The 25,574-nt window shown below is 41.3% G+C and overlaps 2 protein-coding genes across 3 annotated transcripts in view; both read right to left on the bottom strand.

Annotated features, from left to right (window-relative positions):
• zfyve9a (zinc finger, FYVE domain containing 9a) overlaps positions 1–16,844 on the bottom strand; it is a 31,498-nt gene extending 14,654 nt beyond the window's left edge. The window contains exons 1-8 of one of the 2 annotated variants that reach the window (XM_061694876.1): positions 16,678–16,844; positions 11,020–11,117; positions 10,808–10,913; positions 7,591–8,687; positions 5,698–5,797; positions 4,551–4,733; positions 3,414–3,565; positions 2,735–2,864 (exon numbers count right to left, since the gene is read on the bottom strand). In XM_061694876.1, the coding sequence (XP_061550860.1) occupies positions 2,735–2,864; positions 3,414–3,565; positions 4,551–4,733; positions 5,698–5,797; positions 7,591–8,687; positions 10,808–10,877 (1,732 nt within the window). In that variant the 5' untranslated portion in view covers positions 10,878–10,913; positions 11,020–11,117; positions 16,678–16,844. The remainder of the gene's footprint in view (positions 1–2,734; positions 2,865–3,413; positions 3,566–4,550; positions 4,734–5,697; positions 5,798–7,590; positions 8,688–10,807; positions 10,914–11,019; positions 11,118–16,677) is intronic. The other variant, XM_061694875.1, reaches the window with a different exon arrangement.
• A 2,385-nt stretch (positions 16,845–19,229) lies between these two features.
• On the bottom strand, positions 19,230–24,946 carry LOC133411261 (transcription factor BTF3 homolog 4-like). The gene is made up of 6 exons (XM_061693381.1): positions 24,661–24,946; positions 24,219–24,281; positions 22,175–22,288; positions 20,877–21,078; positions 19,695–19,754; positions 19,230–19,573 (listed from the first exon to the last, which is right to left on the bottom strand). The coding sequence occupies exons 2-6, from the start codon at positions 24,270–24,272 to the stop codon at positions 19,527–19,529; spliced, it is 477 nt and encodes a 158-aa protein (XP_061549365.1). The 5' UTR covers positions 24,273–24,281; positions 24,661–24,946; the 3' UTR covers positions 19,230–19,526.
• Positions 24,947–25,574: the final 628 nt, after the last annotated feature.

The raw sequence follows: 25,574 nt of genomic DNA, 5'->3' as shown, positions 1-25,574 counted from the left end.
ACCTTTATTGGTTTTAGCAAATAATCATTAACTTAGAATTCTATGGCTGCAACACGTTCCAAAAAAGCTGGGACAGGTGGCAAAAAAGACTGAGAAAGTTGAGGAGTGATCATCAAACACCTGTTTGGAACATCCCACAGGTAAACAGGCTAATTGGGAACAGGTGAGTGCCATGATTGGGTATAAAAGGATCTTCCCTGGTTTGCTCAGTCATTCACAAGCAAAGAGGGGGCGAGGTTCACCTCTTTGTGAACAAGTGCTTGAGAAAAGAGTCGAACAGTTTAAGGACGATGTTCCTCAACGGACAATTGCAAGGAATTTAGGGATTTCATCATCTACGGTCCATAATATCATCAAAAGGTTCAGAGAATCTGGAGAAATCACTGCATGTAAGCGGCAAGGCCGAAAACCAACATTGAATGCCCGTGCGTGACCTTCGATCCCTCAGGCGGCACTGCATCAAAAACTGGCATCAAGGTCTAAAGGATATCACCACATGGGCTCAGGAACACTTCAGAAAACCAATGTCAGTAAATACAGTTTGGTGCTACATCCGCAAGTGCAACTTGAAACTCTACTATGCAAAGCAAAAGCCATTTATCAACAACACCCACAAACGCCTCCGGCTTCTCTGGGCCCGAGCTCATCTAAAATGGACTGATGCAAAGTGGAAAAGTGTTCTGTAAGCCGACGAGGCCACATTTCAAATTGTTTTGGGAAATTGTGGACGTCGTGTCCTCAACGAGGAAAAGAACCATCCGGACTTATGGACGCAAAGTTCAAAAGCTAGCATCTGTGATGGTATGGGACTGTGTTAGTGCCAATGGCATGGATAACTTACACATCTGTGAAGGCACCATTAATGCTGAAAGGTACATACAGGTTTTGGAGAAACATATGCTGCCATCCAAGCAAAATCTTTTTCATGGACGCCCCTGCTTATTTTAGCAAGACAATGCCAAACCACATTCTGTACGTGTTACAACAGCGTGGCTTCATAGTAAAAAAGTGCGGGTACTAGACTGGCCTGCCTGCAGTGCAGACCTGTCTCCCATTGAAAATTGAATGTTGTTAAAAGAAAAGGTGATGTAACACAGTGGTAAACATGACCCTGTCCCAGCTTTTTTGGAACGTGTTGCAGCCATAAAATTCTCAGTTCATGATTATTTGCTAAAAACAATAAAGTTGATCAGTTTGAATATTAAATATCTTTGTAGTGTATTCAATTAAATATAGGTCGAACATGATTTGCAAATCGTATTCTGTTTTTATTTATGTTTAACAACGTCACAACTTCATTGGAATTGGGGTTGTCAGTCTTGTTAGCTTGATGCTAACAAACAATGCAAGATACCGTAGTGGGGCTAACAAATAGCATCAGAGTCATGGTGTTATAACTCAACGCATATTTGAAAAGAAGCGGTGGAGCAACATATGTACACAGATATAACAATACTCACAGGTATATTTTATTTATCCTCTGTGAAGAATGACTAATATTATTGAGGAGTTTAGACAGGCTCCAAGTATATCCGTATGTCTTTATTATACTGTCCCCAGGTGGACAAGACACACACACCTGCAGAAGCAGCACAATTTCCATTAAATTTAAGTAAAAAAAAAGTAACAAAGACTGTTTAATTATTCTCATTCTCACGAATTATACCATTACTGTATGATTTTATTTTGAGTCTAAGTACAATACCAAAGAGGGCTATTTTTCTAATTTAAAAACACTTTACAAAAATTGCTTTTGTTGTTTTTGGGAGGCTAGAACAGATTAATGGCATTTACATTGATTTCAATGAGGAAAGATGATTTCAGATCTGAGTGTTCGTAGTTAGGAGTGTGGTCACGGAAAAAAGTAAACTAAAGGCTCCCAATTTTACATCAACTATGCACTTTCACTTAGCAACATGGCATTTCTCAATCAGATAATTATATGGTGTATGGTGCGACATATAAAATAGTTGTCGTACAGTAACAATCACTTCTAATGGAACAGGCCAGGAGAAGTGAGTGTCTGGTGTGAAACTTTACACAAAAAAGAGGAATTTGACACCTGTTTGCCAAGGTAGCTGTTCTGTGTGAAAAGCACCGACACGGAATAAGGGGGTCAAAGTCGGCCGAAAGATTTGCAAGGTTCATGGGTAATGTACGAAGTGGGACACCGCCCGTGTCAAAGTGTATTCTCCAATCCCGGGCGTTTGGAACTGGGACGAGAATTTAACACCTGAGTCCTCCCACCCTGTTGTGTTGAAACAATTCTCACTGTCTAACTACTACTTTATGTCACACGAGCCTCTGTTACAGCTCTGATTCTGTAAATTTGCTGTATCTCTGTATGAAGAGAAGTGTGAAAGCGTATTCTGCGATGCCAGGACATGGGTGTGAAGTTGTATACCAGATCTAACACTTACTTCTTCTACCCTGTTGTGTTGAAAGCAGTTGTTGCATTCAGACAACTATTTTACGTTATATCAGATTTCGTTGTCATATATCTGATTACTAATACTACCCCGAAAGGTGGAGAATTGACAGGTTGTGTCAATGCATCCCATTTTAATTTGCAACACAGCTTTCACAATGAACACTCAGTCCCAATACGTTTGTCCATACAGTGAGCGTACATGACAATATTGACTGCATGGCAACATGAAAGCACATGGAGGACACATGCATCAATGAGGAGGCAGTGGGTGGGCAGTGGGATGGTGAGAATGAGGGCAAGCACCTGTGATGTGGCCTCCCGTACCTCCTTTGACTCCGGTGGAGATGAGGATGGGAGGGAGCCCGTCCTCCGGGATAAGGCTGAGGGCACTGCCCACGGGGCTGCCCAGTGGGCCCACTGTAGCGGGTGCCGCCTGGAGAGAGAAACAATGAGAGAGAGAAAGAGCGAGAGAGGGGGAGAGGGAGAGGGAGAGAGGGGGAGAGAGAGAGAGAGAGAGAGAGAGAGAGAGAGAGAGAGAGAGAGGAGAGCTATAAAACATGAGGGTTAAAAAAACACACTGTGAAGAAGAGCCTTTGAAATGGCTCCAATGCTGACTGAAGGAATGAAGAATGACATTTCCTAAAACGGTAGAGTACAATCTACTGTACAACAAGTGTAAGTAGCATTTAAAACAAAAAGAAAATGAGTACTATGGAGAAATGTTGAGAACTATAGCGTACCACGTCAGTCTACTGGAACGCTAATCGTCACTAAAGACGCAGGCTCTGTATAACCTATGGCCCACCGCACACCGAGCGACACGGCCGAACACGACTGAAGTGGAAATTCGCTAAAAAATTGCAGAACAGCACACCAAGGGATAGATCACCGTACATCTACTGGCGCACTGCAATGTAATGTGGTGCTGCAGAAGATTTTTTTTAACCCCCACTTCAAGCTCAGAGCGTGCGTGTCAACATACCTCTACTGTGTCTGATCCAGAGGTTTTGCTTGAATACGACGAGACGCCGGCCCGTTGCGAGCGCGGGGGAGCTTTGGGGGACTCTGCATCATCGCCGTTTGGTAGGACGCCATCGGCAAACCAAACCCTCCTCTGCTCCCGTGTGACAGATCCTGAATGAGACAGCCATTTATGAGACAGCAGTATATACGTATTGGTATTCATCACTTCAACATTCTAAGGACTGAGCCTTGCCACAAATAGTAACTGACCCCCACAAAAGGTTTATAATTGCCTATAATGTCACAAGGCAGCAAAGCTCTTCTTTTGTCCAAACATAGTATTGACATACTTTTATTGCTTCGGTTGGAGCAGTGGTTCTCAAACGTGCCACCTAAAAAATAGCTTGCTCTCCAAGTACCACCAATGACCACCACTAAAGTAGTGTAATAGGCCCCAGTGTTTAAAATGAAGCAGAAATATAGGAAAATAAAAACTAAATTAGGATTCAATTAAAATATATTGCACATAAAAGTTAAAATAAATGTGTGCATAAATAAACATTCTAAAAGATGAAATGCAAATGTCCCTGAAAGTTAAATGCAACTGAACTGTAACTCAACAAATGTACTTTATTGGATTAAAAAAAGTTCATATAGTATAGTGGGTATTTATTATATGATGCACAGTTTCAACATTTAATTCAGTGATTCTTTCGTGTACCACGAGAGGGAGCCCGCGCACCACTCGTGATACTCCTACCACACTTTGAGAACCTCACAAAAAACAGCAAATGAGTGAGTTTTTAGCAAATAACGGCACATAAATTCCCCCCAAAAAATCTGCAAATAGGTGAATTCACGAGTCACCAACATTCGGGGGAACACTGTACTTCCTTGGACCAATGACTGTACTACTTTCCTATTCAGACAGGGCTTCGGCGACATCTTATGGCATTTCAGGGCATTTCAGAAAAAACACAAAAAACGCAAATGGATGTGTATTTCAGCGAATAACGGAGGCTAGTTTCCAAACAAAACAAAAAAACGAGAATAGGTGAATTTGTAAACAGTAAAACGCAAGTGTGTGGGGATTACTGTATACACGCATCTGCTACTATAGTAGGTGCTACCAAAAACAGCCATTTGAAGCTCGTACCCTCGTTGGCAGACGCCTTGAGGACGCCCACCGGTACCATGACAGTGGGCGGCGGCGAGCCAAGCATGCCTGAGGCCTGGGCCTGCTGCAGAGGGGGGATGGTGGAGCAGTACTCGGCAGGGTTGTTGGGGTTGGGACTCTGGTTGTTGCCAGATGTCAACTGGGAGTTCAACGACGTCGGAGCTGAAGATTGGGGTTACAACGAGCATACGTTATTACTTCAGTGGACAACAATAGATCTCATTCACTCACACGTTAAATCCTGCTTTTAAGACGATTAAGGCATTTATACATTCTTTTCGACATAGAAACACTCACTTTTGTGTGCTGACAGCTTGTATTACTACGAGCTGGCTTTTTCTTGGTACTTTTTTTCTTTGGCTTTTTGTGTGATGCTACCACAGAAGGACACTAGTGCTAAAATATCTAACTGGAAATGTAACGTATTGCGAAACATAGGAAAGGTCTGGCTGCTTAGTACAAGCGATGCAATAAATGTTATACTGCATAATTTAAATGCTAACATATGCTAACATATAAATACATTTATTACTACACAACACTTTGTAATTCTAGCAATATGGTATACAAGGTGACAGTATGGCTCTGCAAACTCCTTCCCGTTCCCTTTCCGTTTTCAGTCATTGTCTTTCATGGGTTTCTAAAGTCTGAGTAGTTTTACTTTATTGTAGTTACATTTTACAGTGGGTAAGGGAAGAATTTGCAATTTTCAGAAAAATCACTTTTTGTCATACTTGATGAAACTGTCAGTATAACCAGACATGAGTAAAATTATCTGTAGAAAAAAATAATTAGATTTTTAAGAAACCACCACGCCTAAGAAAATAAAACAACCAATCGTTGACAAGTGTGACCAACGAGGTGTCAATCATTTGTCGTGGACTTGCAGGCACAACCCCTTTAACTTATTTTTTGACACTTATTAACTCCAGGTGACGATATTGCTGTGCAAACACCTTTGTGAATTAGTAGTTTTACTTTATTTTAGTTTTCTTTCATACCTCTTTAATTCTAAGACTCTTAAAATGTGACTTAAAACATTTCTTGGTTTTATGATGGTGACACTTCCTATGTTTTGAAATGAGAACAACTTGGAAGTTGACCAGTGATAATGATCAGTGCTCACCGCTGGTTAGGGCCGAATGACAGGTGACGCAGACGCGAGCCTCCTTCCCACCAATGTATGCCAGTTTGCATCTCAAGCTGCAGCACGTGGCGCAGAACACCTGCAACGAGATAGAAAGCACAAGCATTAGTACTACTGCTCTACCAGTGAAATGTGTCTAGCGGTTAACGAGGTGACAGATGTGGCTGAGAATCTGTCCGTCTATTGTTTGTCAGCGGCACAGTGTTTGTTTACCGCTGTGGGAAATGGCAGAGCATCCATCCATCCATCCATCCATAGTCGCTTATCTTCACAAGGGTCGCGGGTGTGCTGGAGCCGATCCCAGCTATCATCGAGCAGAAGGCGGGGTACACCCTGAACTGGTTGCCAGCCAATCGCAGGGCACACATAAACAAACAACCATTCGCAATCACAGTCACACCTAGGGGCAATTTAGAGACTTCAATTAACCTACCATGCATGTTTTTGGGATGTGGGAGGAAACCGGAGTGCCCGGAGAAAACCCACGCAGGCACGGGGAGAACATGCAAACTCCACACAGGCGGGGCCGGGGATTGAACCCGGGTCCTCAGAACTGTGAGGCAGACAGAAATGGTCTCAGGAAGAAACTCGAGGAGCTTAGGGACACTAAGTAGGGTAATGTAACTCCTAATGTCAAGACAATGTCCATGACACACCAAAGCTACGGAAAGAAAAAACAAAGCTTGTGTTTATAAAAATACAGTGGTATGCTTCATTGTACTTCATCCTGATCTTGGAACTAATATCGGGTTCATTTGTACAGTGCTGCCTTGAGATGCAACACCTGACTTTTGAGTTTTCGAGATACAAGCCATCATCGGACGTTTTTTTGCTTTGACTTGCGAGCAAGAATTTGACATACAAGAGTTGTACGCTGGTAGTGAAATCAATCATACTCTTGGCAACAAGCAGCTGTTTGGCTGATAGTAAACAATACTTTCAAAAAGAGGCTTTAAACTGTTTATTGCCACTTAAGTTGACTGTCAAACTAAGTTTAAGTTGACTGTCAAAACATCATGTATTCAAAACAACCACACAACCTCACCTTCCGCTAACTTAACCAGACATTACAAAATGCCATGGACAGGCTAACTAATAGCACCAATCGCTGCAGTGTTATATCCCTTTAAGCAATTGATATTTGAAAACAAACGGTGCATTAACCCGTGTACAGTAGACAGACAACATAAAAATATACAGGCATATCTTCTTAATCATCTGCAAAGAACAACTATTACTGCAGTTTATTGAGTCACTTCCAGTAGTTTTGAAAGTCTTCTTTGTTTGTGTCTTCATAACTGAACCTGTACCTGAGTGAAGTATCATATATTGGCATTGGATTACAAATGTGAAATGAAAAAATGTATATCCTAATGTAATAAACAATTAGTGGGTACGTCGCGGATTCCACTTATTGCAGGGGTTTTCTGGAACGTAACCCCCAGTGCTTTTTTTCCTTATTACAATACATTACAAACAACTTGTTGGGCTTTAGGGGGAGGCGGGAATGCATTAATGGCATTTCCATTCATTTCAATGGGGAAACATGATTTGAAATTTTAGTGTTAAGTTAAGAGCGTGGTCACGGAATGAATTAAACTAATATCTCAAGGCACACGAGTACTTTGTTTTCACAGTGTTGGATGACTGGACACAATGTCTGATGGTACCAAGCTGCAAATGAAGTGAAGCACCTGTCTAAATTTATGTTTATAGCCTACAACTGTTTTTTTTCCGTCCAAATATTTACAGTAGTTATGAGTTAACTACCATGTTAGACTATGGCCATGTACAAATTAGTGTTAAACAGCTACCGTAGGAACAGAACTGCGTCATAAATCAGGAACTCCCATTACTGTACTGAGTCCTCACCTTGCCACAGGCCCTGCAGTGGTGCCTCCTCTTGGTGAAGGTGAACTTGGCGTCGCACCTCATGCAGACAGGGGCCTGTGAGTCGGGCACCCACACGGGGGCCACCTCGCCCAGAGAACTGGGGGCCTTTCCACCGAGCGAGCCCTGCTGCTGTCCCGCCTGGAGGTCATTGTCCGGACTCTCCGAGGACAACGCGAGGGGAGAAGGGGGGAGGACTGTGACGCCATTCACCACCGGAGTCACCTCCGCCCTGGCGAGCGCCGTTTCGGGAGGCGTGCCCTTGCGGCTGTCCAGGTTCTTGTTCTTGCTACTGAGCTGATTCTGCACCTGTCCCGCTAGAGGCTGCGGGATTTGGAGTTTGAGGCTGACGGGCTGCTTGGGTCGCGCCCCGCCGTACGGGACGCTGACTGGCTGGAGGCGGCTGTTGTTCAGTTTTGTTCGAACAGCACCTAACAATGCCCCATCGCCACTCTCCTGCTTGCTCTCCTCCATCTCCTTTTCCTCTGTCACAGAGTCTTCCTTGGAGGGCGCAGGTGAGGGAGAAAACCTCTCCTTTTCTTCCTCCTCCCAGACATTTAGTCGGCTCCCGTTCTCGGATTGCAAGCCATTGGGAAGGAGCTGCTCAGATTCAGGTCTTGTCAAGGAGTCAATACCCGCCCCTCCGTTCAGAACACTTTCTACTTGGTCCCCACTTTTCACTCTTTCTTGCTCTTCTCCATTCAGTGTAGCTGGCTCCACGTGCGGATGAACCTTCTCAGAGGGAGCCCCTTCTTGCTGAAGTCCCACCTCGAAGGTGAAGCGGGACGCAGTGGAGGCGTCCCTTCGCTGCTCCTCGTAGGCCGTGATGGGCGGCGGTGACCGGTCGTCCGCTCCCACTAGTTTGCCTATGTTGGGCTGCGGCAGGGGAGGGCTGTGGACGTCGGCCGGCTCGCCACCCAAGGGTCTTTTGGGGTCGGGGAGGGTCTTCAGCGGCTGCGGACTCTCCCTGGGACTGACGTCAGCGTGGGTCAGGGCGGGGTTCAGCGAGAGCAGGTGAGCCGGTGGGGCGAGAATCTGGGTCAACTTGGCATCCGAGAGAAGGGGGGAGTCGGTCTCATCTGGTGCAAGAGGAGAATGACATGTTCAGAGATAGGATCAATGTGTCAATTTTCTATACCGCTTATCCCATTTCCAACACCCTGGTTTGGTCAGCAGTCAATCACAGCTAGGGTAGGGGTGTAACGGTACACCAAAAATCATGGTTCGGTATGCACCTTGGTTTTAAGGTCACAGTTGGGTCACATTGGTTGTACAGTAAGGGAACAAAACACAAAAAGTGCTGTTCTTTGGTGTACACAGGAACACATTAAATGATGTTGAAAATGAAACAAAAAACTGCCTGCTACAAATTCTCCCACAAATGAAAGCTTCTCAAACTAAATAATGTATATAATAACAGAAAAGCTAAATATGAAATACAATAAAACAGCTTAAATATTTTCTTTTTAGGAATGTATCAAATCAAACAGCTAGCAGTAAATTCTCAAGTACAAGGATGTTCCCTAAAAAAAAACAATATTGTACAATATAATAATCAAAAAAATATTTTGTCACTTAGATCTTTTCTTTTTAGGAATGTATAATACCCAACTACTAGCATAATATTCTCCCATGCTGTACATTAAACATTATCAAACAAAATAACCTAAAAAGTAAATATTAAATAGTATGAAAGAGCTTATTTTTTTATTTTTATGACTATATAAAAAACAAAATAACATATGTAATAAAAGATCAAAATACTGAATTTATTAATATATAAAAGTTTTGTTTGTTTAAGCACACCACCAATACTTTGTCTTCTTTTTAGGAAATGAAGGGAGGTGGAAGTTTGTACGTCGCTAGTTATTTTTGTTCTTGCCGTGCTGATATTCAAGTTGACGTGATGCTGTTTTATAAAAGTTAAATAAGAAAAAGGAAAAAAAAAGGTAGTAAGTGTAATTCAACGCTATCAACGCAGACATAAAAAAAAATTGCTAAACTTTGTTGCTAACCAAAACAGCAACACATATCGAGGGAGTGTGAGACATTTGCTGATGCCATAACTCTTCCCAAATTGTTGCGGCGTTTATTTGAGGCAATGGAGGCAACAGTCGGTCAGAGTGACTGCTGCTCTCTTCCCCAGGCTGGAATGTGAGCTAGGCTGCTTTTGTTGTTGCTGCGGCAACAACACACACGAAAGCACAGGCGTATTGCAAATTATTGAGGATTTATGAATCAGCAGCTTTACTGTCACAATTATCATAATTGAACACGGATGTCGTTTCTTGATGTAAGTGTGTCTAAACTCAAGGGAAATGCTTAATTAGCTCTTTGCCCTGATTGCCCGGCCTCCATCTAAGTCATCTAAGAAGGCAGTTGTAATGTTGCTCCACAAAAAAGGCATTTTATTATGTTTGTTTATTTGGCTATGGGAAAAAGTAAGGATTTTTTTAAGGAGGAGGATTGTCTGAATGTTGTGAACTCCTGTTTCCATGTCAGCAGACTAAAGTTGAGTATTTTTGGTCAAACATTGTAGTATATTTAAAATATCTTATGATTATCTTCTTCAATATTTTTGTATTTTCCATGTAATAGTTTTGTATTTTGCATCTAATATTTCAGAATTTTCTAACCAATAGTTTTGTATATTTCATATAAGGTTTGTTTTTTTAATAACTATTTACTCTGTGTTTTTGTCATTTAGTTTTTATATTCTTTATTATTTCATATTTACCCACTTTCTCATTTGTATCTTTAATTCAATATTTTGTGTTTGCTGCTAATATCTTTCTACTTCTCTCTAATATTTGTGTATTTTTGAAATTATTTTTGTATTTTCATTTAGGCAGTTTTTGTAATATTTTTTTCTAATTTGTGTGTTTTTGTATTGTCATTAAGATGTTTTCCAATTTGTGTATGTTTTCTCTAATATTTGAGTGTTTTTCCCCTACTATTTTTCTGCAATAATATTATATAATATTAATTTTTTTCTATTTTTACATGGAATTGCTTCGGCTTATGTTAGACTGTACAAGGTTACTGATTGTTTTGACCTGTGACCCTCCCATATGGAAAAAAAACAAACACACACACACACGTATATACAATAACACACAGACAAACTGTAAGGGGAGACTCTAACGGAATGTTCTCAACTACCGTTTCAAGACACAGTTAATTAATAGACTGTGCTCACCTTCGTTCTCCTCAAAGTCATCCAACACCTTGTCCAGGTTGAAAGCCTCGGCCTGGAAGTAATTCTCCATGGATCAGGAAGCTCCTCCTCCGCGGCCAGCGTGAACCTTTGGATGGGAAACGAGCGACAGGCATCAATGACAAATTTGCCGTCGTCCTTCACGCCATTGATTGTGATTATGTTTGTGTGTGTTTGTGCGCGTGTGCACAGACCTGCACGGAGGTCCTCCTCAGCGGTGGCAGGCCGTCTTTGATCTGAGCACGTTTCCCCTCTCAGTGAGCACTTGAGCCGCTATGGCAGGCGTCCACGCCTTGTGTGGGGAAAAAAAACAACGACATTGTTCACTGGTGAAGTACATTGCTTGAAAATATATTATATGTATATATATATATATTTAAAAATTACATTTATATATATCTATAAACCTATGTTGTGATTTGGTGCTATATAAATACAATTTAATTGAATCAAATAGTTTAATAGTTTCTTTAATATACAGTAGTATGTGTATTTTTGTCTAAATATTTTGTATTATTTTGTCAAACTAATATTTTTTATTTTTCTAATATTTTTCTATTTTTTTAATCTAATATTTGTGTATTTTTCATCAAATGTTTTTGTATCTTTCATTACATATTTTTCTACTATTACTATTACTATTTTTTTCCCCCCATAAGCCCAGCCCTACCGGACGGTCCTTGTGTGTTGCCCGGTCGACCGCGTATGCGACATGAGCTTGAGCGGGATTAGCCAGCAAAATGAGCAGAGTCGGTTAATTTTTCCGCTCAGTTAAAGATGCAAGCGTAACGCGTATACTTATCGCACACAGTGCGGCACCAAACACGCACACACGACTGAATCTCGTCTATCAAACACACACACCAGAGAAGGTTACGAGTGATGGCAAAGAGAATGGCTGCGATGATAACCATGGAACAGGGAACAGAAATTCCTGCGATGTACGTAGAAAGAAAGGGTCTGGCCGCTCAGAAAGTAATGCAATTCGCTCAATATCAATTATATAAATCACATACTAGTTTTCGCACACAGATGCTAACATAGCGTAGCATGTAGTAGAAAGAAAAACAGCATATTTTGCAGTTTTACTTTTTTTTTTTATCATAGTCATTAACTTCTGATTATACTTGCATGACTCTTTGACATGTTAAATAAATGCGCTGTAGCTCATAGGTTTTTGGAACACTCCCACTCGGGTGAAGATTCCACAGCATGTTGACAGGTGGAAGCACACACACACACACAAATGCCACACATGCATTCACACACTCTCACATACTCTCTTAGGTACAAACGCCACAGACACACAATCAGACACACAAAACATCACACTCATGCACACACACACACACACAGATTAAGATGTAAGTAGCCCAATGAGGTACTGAATAATACATGCTTTTATTTTTAGATGTTAAAGCACATGACATACTGTATGTACAGTATGTTGTTGACATTGATGCCAAGTAGCAGTAGCCACTCTAAAATGACAAGATAGAGTGCACTACTTTACTCTCAACTCGTTCGCTGTCTAAAGAAAGCAAACACGCTATGTCTGACACAACTCCTCCAGACAGCATTACTCACAACACTGAAAGTAGCTTCTTTTACACAAAGGTCCCACAAAATTGCTTTACGATAGCCAAATATGAAGACTTTTATCCGCCTGTGCCTTTCACACAGAACTCAGCAGAGGTGGGAAATTGTGCACAACTATGTATGCAGTCAATTAGATGACTTTACTAACGTCAAAAAAATTTTACACTCTAATGATCATCATGGGGTGATGGTGGTAAAGGAAATCACATGTTTGAAGTTCAATGTGCAGACATGTTGAGTTTCAAAACAGCTTCTTCCAGCCCTTTTTGAGAAGGTGCGCTCTATTTTTAACTTTCAGATTTGTCAATAATTCAGAAGCGCTGCTCTGCGTGTTGTTGAGTCATGACAACACAAGCTCCTGAGTTGACTTTCTAGAAACGCTTCTGATTTTTGTTTTATTTCCTTCAGGAATGCGGACCACTGTATGCTCCCGGCTCACCCAATCAGGCCTCACACATGCTGGCAAAACAACGGCGAGTGTTTCCTGTCTTGGAGAATGGACTGACATGAATTTCTAATCACACCACCACCGCCCGACTGAGTATGAAACTATGATGTCATCATTTCCTTTGCCTCGTCTCCAAGTATTACACATGCACATACCACAATCAGTCCAACCCTCAAAATCCCACAAAACTAGCTCAAATGCTTTGTCACACATGTTGACGGCAAATGTTGCGAGACTTCAGCTAAGTGATTACCAACATTTATTCTTGAACTTTGTCCAGTTGATAAGAGCAGCAAGGAACCTTGCCAAAACTATCGAAGAACTTACAGACTGAAGGAAGGGAAAGCGAGGGACCTGTTAGATATACTGTACTAAAATGTCATCTGCAAAGTGGTGTGCGGCAAGGTTCGTGGCTGGCGCGGCGCCGTCAGTCAGATTTACAAAATTATGAGCCAGAACGCAGTGGCGTATTAAATTTAAATTTAAATTAGCAGCCTTAAAGACTGTACCACTTGGTTTGAATTTCTGCCATTAGTGTTGTTTTATTCATTTGATCGCGCTACGATTGGTAGCCCAGTTTTGAGAAGAAGGTTTTAAGGTTAGCTATAGTTAGCCTAGTAGCATAATTGCCCAAGTCATTTTTTGATCTGCGGTCACAATATCTATAAAAAAAAACACCAATGTGCTTGCTAAAAATTATTATTTTTTTAATGTTTGTATAGATTGTCAGTCATCCAGGTCAATCATGGTAATCCACACTCTTCTTGTCTGTTGAATTTCCTTGTTTTTCCAAAATGTTAAAAAAATTACCTTGGCAATTATTTTATCAGGCTAACCATATAATATTTTCCATGTTTGTCTTTCATTTGGAGCAAAGTTTAAGAATGAACAGATGGCAGCTGCACATTGGATTTGAGAATTGCAGCTAGCTGCAGTGGCTATAAAGTTCTGCACACCCCTGTTCAAAGCTCACTTTTTTTGTGCTATATAGAATGAAACCAGGATAAATGCTGTCTTAACATTTTCCACCTTTAATGTGTTCTGTGCATCAATGACTTCATATATGATTTGTATTATTTAATTCCCTAACCCAATGAGAATCATAGAGACTCGATAAGGAATCGGATTGATAAGCACCAACGATAATGGGATCAGAAATGCTGAATTCTTATCAATTCCCTTCCCTAGTGCCAGTGATGGCTCAGAGGAAATATGACCAGCAGACTTCATTAAATGGCACTATTAAAAAAATAAAAAATAAACTGTTCATTTGTCATCAGGTTGTATGACATTTAAGAAGGGTGAATGTTGCTTAAAACCTGAACATTTAATGAAGATTAAATTTTGTGACTCTTTATTTTCATATTAAGAAAGAAAATGCTGGTAATCTTGGCACAAACTAAGCCTGCATTGAAGATTTTAAAAGCTATGCTTGTTTTTTTAATCCTCTGACAGACTCGCAGAGGTTGAAAAGTTAAATCCCGCAGGATTGGAGGAGGATGACAATGACAGTTAAGAGGCGCTGTGCTTCGCCAGCTATTAGCAGGGTGCCTTCCGCCGTGCGCATAAGCATCGGGAGACAAAATGAGGTCTCTGCCCACATGGCAGGCGGCACGTTGGGTCAAACGGGCTTCAAACAGCGTGTCGACAACTACCTCGTAAATAATGTGAAGACATTTTCAATCAGGCGCTTATGGGCATTTACTGCAACTGTTTACATAGCGGCAGCACAACTCCACCATCAATTGGTGGAACAGCAGTGTCCAAAATTCGGACTTTGACAATTTGGTTTAAAGACACAGGAGAGGTGCTGCAGGACTGTTTTGATGTAAATGACTGGTTGTATGTTTTGAAATGAGTTTATCTTTATTCAAAAAATATTTATTCATTATTTTATTTTTTGTGTGTATTATGTTAGTTTGATCATTTATGTACAGCACTTTGTTGCAGCTGCGGTTGTTTTTTAAAGTGGTCATTAAATAAAATTGTGTTGCATTGATGTTCTTTCACTTTATTATATACATATAACTGTATAACATTTAAAATGTTACTTAAAAAAAGGACTAACATGTTTCGAGTCTGTGCAGCAAGGTGGACTACTGATTAGCAGTTAGTCTGCCTCACAGTCGAGAAGTCCTGGATTTGAATCTCAAGCCTTCGTTTGTGAACTTTGCATGTTCTCCCGTGGCTCACCCACCACCCTAATGAAGACAAGCACTGTAGAAAATGGATGACTGGTCGCCGGTCAGTCACAGGGCACATATAGAACAATAATTCACACCTACTTCGACACCTATGGACTATTTCACCTTGACTCTCCAGTGAGGTGAACATGCAAGTTTTGGGAAAGTGGGAGAAAGTCTGAGGACTTGCAGAAAATCCACGGAACCACATTAAGAACAGGCATACTGAGCCGAGATTCAAACCACTAGTCCACACTCCGATTGCCTGCCCTGTTGTGTTGAAAGAAATTGTCAAAGTCAAACAACTATTTATTATGTCACCGGAAGCTGGCACTGATGTCATCTCATGACCTGATTGCGGCCATGACCTGTCTGTATGAAAATGAGCAAAGTTGGCAACATCCCACTTCGCTGGGTTAATGTGAAAGGAAGGTATCAGCGTGCGAGATATTCTGTTATGATACTGGTGCAGTATTTTTGCGGAATCTCTTCGTGACCGCACACACAGTTGTGTCAACATGCTGAGTTGTGCATCAATGGCAAGGACAGATAAACACTGTAACTTTTGTTACAACGCTGGTGTACTATTTTTGCATGAGCTCTGTGTGAAAGAGGATTATGATACTACCACTGAAGATGGAAAATTGCTGGGTAGACATCCATGTCAGTAAAATCTTAAAAAAAAAAAAAAAAAAAAAAGAAAAACTAAATGCCAGTTTTACAAATGGTGTAATAGGAGCTTTAGTTGTGTCAAACGCCACTTCACTGAGTTGTGTGTGTAAGGCACAGGTGGATACGCATGATGCTGTAAAGAGGCTTCCGATGCTACCTCAGAATATTGAAAATTACATGGTCAACTTCCATGTCTGTGATATTTGCACAAGGTTGGAAATTCCATATTTTCCAGACAGTGTAAACGGGGCTTAAAGGTAAAAACAGACCTCTATGTTTAACTTGGATTACTCCAGAAAAAGCCGATGGGAGCTAAACACAGGTTGTAAAGACCATAAGGGACAAACAAAAAGTACAGGGGGTTTTAAACTAAGTTCAAAAAAAATAAACAGTTCTGGAGGCTTTTTATTATTATTTTTTTTTTTTTTACACTTAACTCGGTGAATTAGCTTGACCTGCTAGCTGCGTTTTTACGTCCGTCCACGACTCAACTTGTCCACTGCTCCCGTGTTTGTGGCAAAACATGGCAAAAGAGTATCACCATAAGGAGTTAGTAGCCAGGCTGCGGCAAATATAAGAGTGGAAATTAAACCACTATTTTTAGCCTCCGAGGCTGCGGCGGGGCAGCGTAGCCGAGCACGACGAGTGACCGCGTCGACCCGCCGCTCTGACGGACGGCCACCGAGTCGGTGCACGTCACCCGGAGCGAACCGAAATAATAGACCAAAAATGTATTTTAAACAGAAAATAACTACAACTGAGGTTATCCCAGGTCTTAATAGTGTATATTTTGTATACATTTTGACAAGGCTCGGTCTTATGTTGCGTAAATGCTAATAAGCTAGCTAAAGCACCGCGACACCGCCGCGACCTGCTCGGACTCCCGTGCCCGTCAGCTACGCTGCAATGGCGGGGCAAGGTCGGCGCAACGTAGCGTAAAAAGAACTCACATCCATGAGAACAAATGGAGGAAACTCACGCACCACCACCACGGGAATCCTCATCTCTACGCGCAGCCCGCAACGGAGAAGGAGGAGGAGGCGCCCCCTCGTCAGCTTCCGTCATAACTAATCGTCTTCCCGGGCTACTTTGGCTCCGATGGTGTCCTCCTCCTCCTCCTGGCGTCAGACTGCAGCGGCTACCCGGCGTGGGGTGGAGGGCTGGGGAATGAGGCTAGTGTGTCCAGTGGAAAGTCAGCTGGGCCGAGCCTCCTCAGGCCACAGTCGGCATGCAGACCCCCCAACACGAGTACCATCTTTAATGTAGTAATTATTTCAATGTCCCATGTAAGCCTGGAGCCCCCCCCCCCCCCCCAAAAAAAACAGGATAATAAATAAGCAAATTTTATCGAAGACGGTGGTGCCTTGAGATACGAGTTTAATTGGCTCAGTGGCCACGCTCGTAACTTAAAATGTGCATCTCAAATCATCTTTCCCCATTGAAATGAATGGAAATGCCATTAATCTGTTCCAGCCTCCCCCCAAAAATACATCACATGATTTTAATAAGACAATGACTGAAACATATTGCATACTTGAAGGAAAAAAAAAAAATTCCAAGTAATTTATTTTTAGGAATATATATACATCCAGTGTATATTACTGTTTTTCAGAGTATAATCCTTTTACATTAGAACGATAGTAAGTATATTCGCGTATCATATACCCTGTGTGTTACTAATTACATGTCTCACCTTAAACGAACCAGTACGTTATATAGTTGAAGGCAGTTTGAAGATGTGCTGGCAGTCATCCGCCATATGGGAGTCTGTAGGGAATCACTTGCAGGTTGGAGGTTCTCATGGGAGTTCGAAGAGTTTCGATAACTCAGAAGAAAATACTCCCAAAAAAACTAGAATGAAATATTTTTTAAAAATGAATTTTTTTTAAATAAATGAATATTCATTTTTCACAGAGGATAAAGAATATATGTCTGTATTCTTCTGCTTTATATGCATATGTTGCTACCATTTGTGTTGAAATGTAAGTTTTTTAACTACCAGGATATCGATGGTAGTTTTGTTAGCCCGTCTATGATGTTTCATATTATTTTTTAGCATTAAAGAAGAAGTATGGTTTGGTTAAAAAGGCAATGTGTAATTCTCTTTATGTTTAGATTTTGAGTAACCTTCAACTGGGAGTGGCATTAAATAGCTTAAAGCAATTGCCATATTTTTTTAGAATTGTTCACTATTTGCTGCTTGTTAAATCTGCTGCCACCATCTAGTGCTCGTAACTCAAATTTTTCCAGGCGACTCGAGAGAGAAAAAACAAAAAACAAATACAGCCCAGCAATGCCTTGCACCATGAAGAATAAGTCAGGTCATTTGTAAGTCAAAGTACCGCTGTACAGTAATTGACATGAATCCTGCTTAAAATAAACTTGCTATTAGGGTGTCACATTATGGAGATTCCCAAATCCTGACATGTCATTTCAGTGTCAACGGGGTTTCCAGTTGTGATATTGATATGGACCTATATCAGCTGTCTCTGGGGACCTCCGAGTAGCCACCAACCATCAGCAGCTAAGGGGCCCACTGCAGGATGTTTCTGGCATGTTGTCGTTACCAAGTGTCTAAAGCAGTTCCATTGTTTTGTCATCTCTCAGGCCCCCTTCAGCTCAGGGCCATAGTCTATTACCATCAGGTTACTTGTCCTGTTGCTGTGTCTCTGATTAGGAGGTTTTTTTTTAATTTTTTTAAATCATATACAATAAAATGCCACCTTGTCCACAATTTCGTTAACTTATGAAATTTGCCAAATGTGAAACATTTGAGTATGAACTTTTACAAGTGTTATTTGGTTTTAGTATGGCTTTTTTCTATAACCACAGAACAGGTAATGGAACTTCTCAGAACATATGCACATCTAATGAATGAACTCCAAAAACGTGTTGTTTTTTTGTGGGTTTTCACCAGAAGTGTAATAACAGAGCAAGGAATGGAACTTTTATTACAACATATATTTAGTTAATTACAGCTGCTTTGCTTTTTCTTTGGCTTTTGCTTTATACTAAATTATGTCAGGTAGGAGTCATCAAAAGGCAGTTTTTATTTTAGCTTTATTTTACAATGGTTAGCTTGTTAAAGTGATTGAAAGTATTTTCTTTATTTTTTTAAATTGTGGCTTTACTTTATTATACAGTGGTTAAACTATTTCCACATTTGTATGACAATTAAAAATGCTGAAGTTTAACAAAACATTGTCTGAATAGTTGGAGTCAGCAGTCTACTGATAGCGCCCCCCTCCCAAAAAAAAGCAGAAAACAGCAATACTAAAAAAAAAAAAAGTTTTTGAAATATTTTCTGTAATTAAGGTTTTAATTGTGGTTTTACTTTTAGCTTTATTATACAGTCCTGAAACTACAACAATTGTATGACAGTTAAAAACGAAAAGTTGGACTCAGCAGTCAACTAATAGACCCCCCCACCAAAATAATAAAAAAAAAGAAAACAGCAATATCCCCCCCAAAAAAGAAGTTTAATTAATTTCCAACCACTATATGTAAAATGAATTTTTTATTGTCATCCTTTCATAAAGCATCTCTTAAATACGAGCCACGTAGAAAGCAGTGTTTTAAAGCCGTCCAAGTCCTTTGGGTGCTGACTGGGGCGTCCACAATCAAAAGGTGTTACGTAAAGATCAGTTTTCTTTTTTTCATAGTGATGAGGATGCGCTGCGCCTTGAACAACCATCTCCCCACACGAGGAAAGCCTCTGAGCGAGCGTGCGACAGATTAAAAAAAAAAAAAAAAGAAAAAAAAGAAAAAAAAAAGAAAACGGTTGGTGGTGAGCGAGGGATCAGTTGGCTTCGTTCTTTGAGGCTTCATCAAAGTTCTCCACAAGATCTACCAGACAACAACAACAACAAAAAAAAGGAAAAAAAAAGAAAAAAACAACAACAAAGAGTTGTTGTTCAGAAGCAATCAAGAGAGATAGGCTGGAGAGTCTCCCGGGACGGTTGCTTACCTGGGACAGCATCGTCGTCCTCCTCAGCGATTTCCTCCTTCACGGCTTTCATGTCCATCGCTGCAACACACAGACAACATGTCAAACATCGAGTGGATTTCCTCAAATAGTCACTCCTCCATTTGATTTACCAATCAAGAAGGGCTGGGCGATATGGCCTTTAAAAAAATAATAATAATTTTGCAGAAAATTCCAGTGACTGATTTTAATCAACTTCCCCGCCCCTCTTCATTCATAGAAAAAGCAAATGACAGTGACATTTTGATGAGGGTTGCAAATTTATTTCCAGAAAATTTACATAGGAAAGGTAAACTGGGAAATACTGTATATTCCAAATTGGAAAGTTTTGATGGGAATAATGGGAATTAACTGGGAATCAAGGTAAATTTAATGGACCGCATCATATTGAAACAAACATCTTGTTTTATCATAAGCAGACATCCATTACAGTGCAATTGCTAAAAAAATTTTTACATTTCACTAGTGTATTCAAAGCTCCTTGTACTCAAATTTTGGCTCCCTGAACAAAGCAAAGAATTGACCAAGCGGCAGCTCATAAATTGGGAATTGCTTAGTTCACCTGATACCAAAAGCATTGATATTTTTTCCCCCCAGCATTAACGTCAATCACAGAAATAAAAATTGGATTCTTTACAGTAATTTGAAAACATGGCATTAGTTCTTGGAGAAAAAAAATGCACCTTTTGATGTTTTTTATTTTATTTTATTTCCACACTTGCTTGACAGCCAAAAATATTTAAAAACATTACATGCAAATTTTTTCCCCCTCATCAGGCGCTTGCGTAAATATTAGGTCACCAAAGGCATCATGGCTAATGACTTGCATGCGTATAAGCAGAAGCTTGCCAACAAACCTTTGTTCCCTCTCAGCTACATCTTCAAAGGTTGAGTAGTTTTACTTTATTTTAGCTTTATTATAATGTTACTAACTTGTTTTTACCAGTTGAGAATTTTGCAATGTAACTTGGAATAATTGCCTGTATAGTCAGTACAGTTTGGAGCGATTATTGCCATTTTGATTTACTTCTTAAGGGGGTGGGGGGGGGAGCTCCTGCAATTTATTATGCATTTTTTTCATATAAATTTCTGCTCATATTTCAAAACAGAATAATCCTGGCATGACTGTGTGTGGCCGCATAATGTGAGTGTTTTTATACACACTTTGCCGCGGGAACTGCTCAGCCAGCTTGCGCAGACTGCTGAGGCTGTCGGCGCCCAGCTGGCTGAGGATGCCAGGCAGCATCTCGGTCAGCTGCTTGGTCTCAGCGTGGCCCATGATGGCGAACGTGTTGGCCGACAGTGACGCCTGCACCTTGGGGTTGTTGAAGTGGATCACCGTGCCATCGTCTTTGATCATGTTCACCTGAGGGACAGAGTCAAATTTGCACAATCAGACAAGTGCTAACGGAGAACACAAGGTAAATGGAAATGTCCACTAAAAATAAAAATTGCACCCCTGATTATTTTACAGCATCTATTCTTGAGACTTGTTTGCGTTTCTTGTCACAATAAGCCTATTTCCAGAGATCCTGGAAAATTGGCATTCATCCACTAGGGGCGCAGCTATTGAATATTTTCAGAATCAAGTAGTCTGTCGATTTTCTTATTGATCAATCAAGAAATCGGATACAAATTTATTTAATTTGCATTACAATAACGGGCATGTGAGATGAAGGTATTATGTTTGTTCACTTGGGGTCACCATCCTCACATTCTGTTGTAGTATCTGTGACTTCGATTGTGTATGGCTTTAAAAGGTAGGGCCTGCCCTGGTGAGTGATGTGGGCGTCAGTGAATGAGAATGTAGAGTTGGCTGGCTATTAAATGGCCAACTCATCAGCCAGACATTACTAGGAATGTCACTGGTGTTCTAGGCAGGAGACGTCCTGCTGCAAAATGATTGCCTGCAGGACACGCGCTGCTGCAATATAATTGGTTATTGCACCAAGGTGGGACTACTGCTTCCAGGCAGGAAGCCACGAGCTAGTTGGTAGCCGCCCTAGCCGTATCCTTTAGCAGCAAAAAACAGCTTCGCAGCACATTAGCCTCACAGCAAAACTTGCGAGTAGCTGCTGCTCATATTTGAAGGTATTTCTACCTTGGCCGAAGCTCAAAAGATGGATATTTGCAACAAAGTCCAAGTGGCAAACCCAACTGACGACCACAGTTGCTGCTGAATTGACGACTGTTGCCATGAATAGCGCAGATTGTACAGGCTTTTTGGGCAGTGTGATGGCCCAAACTATTATTGAACAGATGAATGAATTACAATAAATTGTTTTAAGGTGAGTGTATTTTACAAAATGAATAACAAAGCACTATATGTCCCTCTGTGATATGATCGCGGAACGCCCTTTCATACCCTCTCAAGCTGAAAAAATTGGTTCGGAGCCCCCCAATGATGCTGGTGTATTGATACTGTAACAGGAAGGATAAACAATTTTTTGAAGATGCTTCACCTCCTCAATGCCTGCAATGTTGTTCACCGAGAGCTTCTTCAGAGAGCCTTGGAGCTTTTTGTCATCAGCTGTCGCCGTTTTGTGGACCACCTTTTTCTTCCTGCGAGCCGTTCCCTGAGGAAAGAACAAAATTTAAGCAAGCTACAAACGTCCAGTCTGTAAGGACTTGGGGTCGGAGATTGAGCGATGTGTTTTTTTTTCAGGACGGATACAGATTATTAGAAGAAGCCCATTAACAGATATTTGGACCTGATAATCATTTGCGAGAAAATGGAAAATATAGGCATTAAAATGTTGAATAATACAAACTCCAACACTTAACTTGGTTGAAATGCCTTGAAGCATGTTTGTTAATTAGCTTTTTAGATTTGCAGTGTTAGTTTTTCTTTATCTTTGACAATAGACATGTTTTAAAATTCTAACAAAGTACATGGAGCTCCCAGGCGCAGCAGCAGGTCTTATAAAGAGAAATGAGAACTTAAACATAAATAGCTCCCTAAAGGTTTCTACAATAAATAAAGTTTTACTAAATTTCAATAACTGAAATGTTAATCTTTCACTTTGTTCCAAGTTAAAAAAAAAAAAGTGTAAGCAACACCAGTGTAAGCAGCATCTCAAATAAAGTGAAAATTTAAATAAATAGTTCCCTTAAGTGCCGGCACGGTGGTCGACTGGTTAGCACATCTGCCTCACAGTTCTGGGGACCGGGGTTCAAACCCCATCCCCGCCTGTGTGGAGTTTGCATGTTCTCCCCGTGCCTGGGTGGGTTTTCTCCGGGCACTCCGGTTTCCTCCCACATCCCAAAAACATGCGTGGTAGGTTGATTGAAGACTCTAAATTGTCCATAGGTGTGAGTGTGAGTGCGTAAGGTTGTTTGTTTCTATGTGCCCTGCGATCGGCTGGCGACCAGTTCAGGGTCTATCCTGCCTCTTGCCTGAAGATAGCTGGGATAGGCTCAAGCAGCCCGCGACCCTAGTGAGGAGAAGCGGTAAAGAAAATGGCTGGAGTTCCCTGAAGTTCACCCAGTTTTAAATTAATCTCTTATTTTAGCGGATTTTTAAAAAAGGCTGATGCCAATATATGTCAAAATGCCAAATATTGGCCCGACACGAATTCAAGTCTCACGAAAGACAACAAAAAAATTAATGGCTACAAGTCGTTGGCGAGCTGCTAGTTGGCTACTGTTGAGGTGCCCTTGAACAAGGCATTGTCCCCACCACCGAATTAAGTTGTGCAGCACTTCTTTCACTCCTAATCTCTTGTATTCCTGCATGTTTATGATCTGGTATGTGCAACACAAAGTATACATCAGAGTGTGAGTTTCATTTTTCCTTGAGCGACACCAATAACCATAATAAATTTAAATTCTGAGTTAAACCAAAAATAAATTATCACTCCCCAACTCCCACAAATAGCGAGGATTCACTGTATACCGCTTTGGACAGCGTGTACTTGTATCTCAGTGCATCAGTGGAGTTTCTAGTTACAGACGGCTACTTTAAATGATCGGGTTTTAAATTTCACACATCACAAAGCCAGCAAGTGTCAGTCTGCAATGTTTTCCATCAATTCAAATTGGAAAGAAATGGGAAAACTCACATCAAAGCCGCCGTGCTAACTTGTATGTATTGTAAGTCATATCTGATTGTGTTTGAACCATGTGTTTATCAGGGCGTAAAGCAAACAGTCAAGTGACTGAAATGAGGCCAAGAGCTGGAGGCCCGGAAATCTCTCTCCCTCCCCGTCCAGCCATAAAGAGAATGCTGATGTCAGGAGGTTCGAAACCAGGGGTGGGAAATCTACAGCTCGTGAACCACATACATATACCAGAGCATTAGATGCAGGCCACCATGTTATACTATAACAATATGTCAAAATAACTTATTTTAAACAGACATCTAACCCACACTAACGCAAAATTTAACTGGACTTAGTGTGATCTAAAATGGCCACAACTGCTGTAAAACAACACAAAAAGTTGCATTTTATTCAAACAGGAGTCTTACCTTCAGAATGAATACCAAATTAAAAACATGGCGCATACCTTTCCACCTATCCGGACTTGTGCCTGGAGTTTGGCGAGCTTCTCTTGATTCATAGCGCTTTTCTATCACACAAATAAGAAGAACATTAGACACCTCCTTACATAGAATAGACATTAATGAGGCAGCGTGTTCAAGCGTAGCCCCCAAAACATAACATAAAAAAACAACAACAACAACAAAACTAGCACCGACGGCCGTTTTCAAACGATGACATTTTAATTAACTTTGTTCGGCGAGGTTTAACTGATGACATTATCATCATCATTATGAAGCAGGTGCGAGGTTATACATACGGTTCAGAGGCTACCGCGGCTAATAATAGCCTAGCGGGAAGCTAACTACGAGACATGACAGGCTCGAGACTTAACGAGAAAGTTTGGTCATTAAAACTCAACAATAGCGTCATGTCCAATTGCAAATGAAATGATTTGGCAGGTTTACCTTTGGGGGAAAAAAGACAAAACAATTGGTGTTGAGCTACCGACGCTGCTATTGCTCGTGAGGCTAGCGGAAAGCAGCGCTGTTCGTTACCTTTAAGAAAGTAACACTACACTTCCGCTTGCGCTTCCGAAATAAACGTCGACAATGTTTGGAGGCGTCGTGAATGTGTCACAAATTTACATACACAACGACAATCTTGTTTCAGTGTGTATCTGAATCGGTCTGAAAGCATATAAAGGCGCAATTGGGTCATTTCGATCAATTTGCGCGTCGTCAAAATTGAAGTTTGGCTTCACTTCTGCTGTGGTGATGTCATTTTGTTATCTAACTTGATAATGTGGCGCAGTGCACCGGAACACGCGGTCGGGTAAAAGTCACGTGACTTCAGCTTGAAGAAAAAAGTCAATAAAAATGTTTTTTTTGCATAAATTTGCTGTATTTTTATTGTCTGTTGATATAATCATATGTTAATACTGTCCACCCATCCATCCATTTTCTACCGCTTATCCGAGGTCTGGTCGGCAGTAGCTTTAGCAGGGATGCCCAGACTTCCCTCTCCCCAGCCTCTTCCGGGGGGATCCCGAGGCGTTCCCAGGCCAGCCGAAGGATGTAGTCTCTCCAGCGTGTCCTGGGTCGTCCCAGGGGTCTCCTCCCGGTGGGACTTGCCCGGAACACCTCACCAGGGAGTCATCCGGGAGGCATCAGATGCCCCAGCCACCTCATCTGGCTCCTCTCGATGTGGAGGAGCATCGGCTCGACTCTGAGATCCTCCCGGATGACCGAGCTTCTCACCCCACGTACAGGCGCCGAGCCGGGGGGGCAATAAGTATACCCACACCTGCTCGGCGCCTCTCACCGTGGGCAACTCCAAAGTGGAAGAGAGTCCAACCCCTCTCGAGACGACTGGTACCAGA

This window comes from Phycodurus eques, chromosome 13, assembly GCF_024500275.1.
Source record: "Phycodurus eques isolate BA_2022a chromosome 13, UOR_Pequ_1.1, whole genome shotgun sequence".
NCBI lineage: Eukaryota > Metazoa > Chordata > Actinopteri > Syngnathiformes > Syngnathidae > Phycodurus > Phycodurus eques.
The sequence above is the reverse complement of the archived record's forward strand: the minus strand, read 5'-3'. Positions and strand labels throughout refer to the sequence as shown.

What these genes read in the sequence shown, in the direction of transcription:
- LOC133411261 (XM_061693381.1), bottom strand. Translation starts at nt 24,272, where the DNA reads ATGAATCAAGAGAAGCTCGCCAAACTCCAGGCACAAGTCCGGATAGGT. An exon ending in AAGTCCGGATAGGTGGAAAG is followed by an intron (nt 22,289 to 24,218) that starts GTATGCGCCATG and finishes TTCTTTCCTCAG; the next exon opens with GGAACGGCTCGCAGGAAGAA. An exon ending in TGAGCAGTTCCCGCGGCAAA is followed by an intron (nt 19,755 to 20,876) that starts GTGTGTATAAAA and finishes TGTGTGTTGCAG; the next exon opens with CGATGGACATGAAAGCCGTG.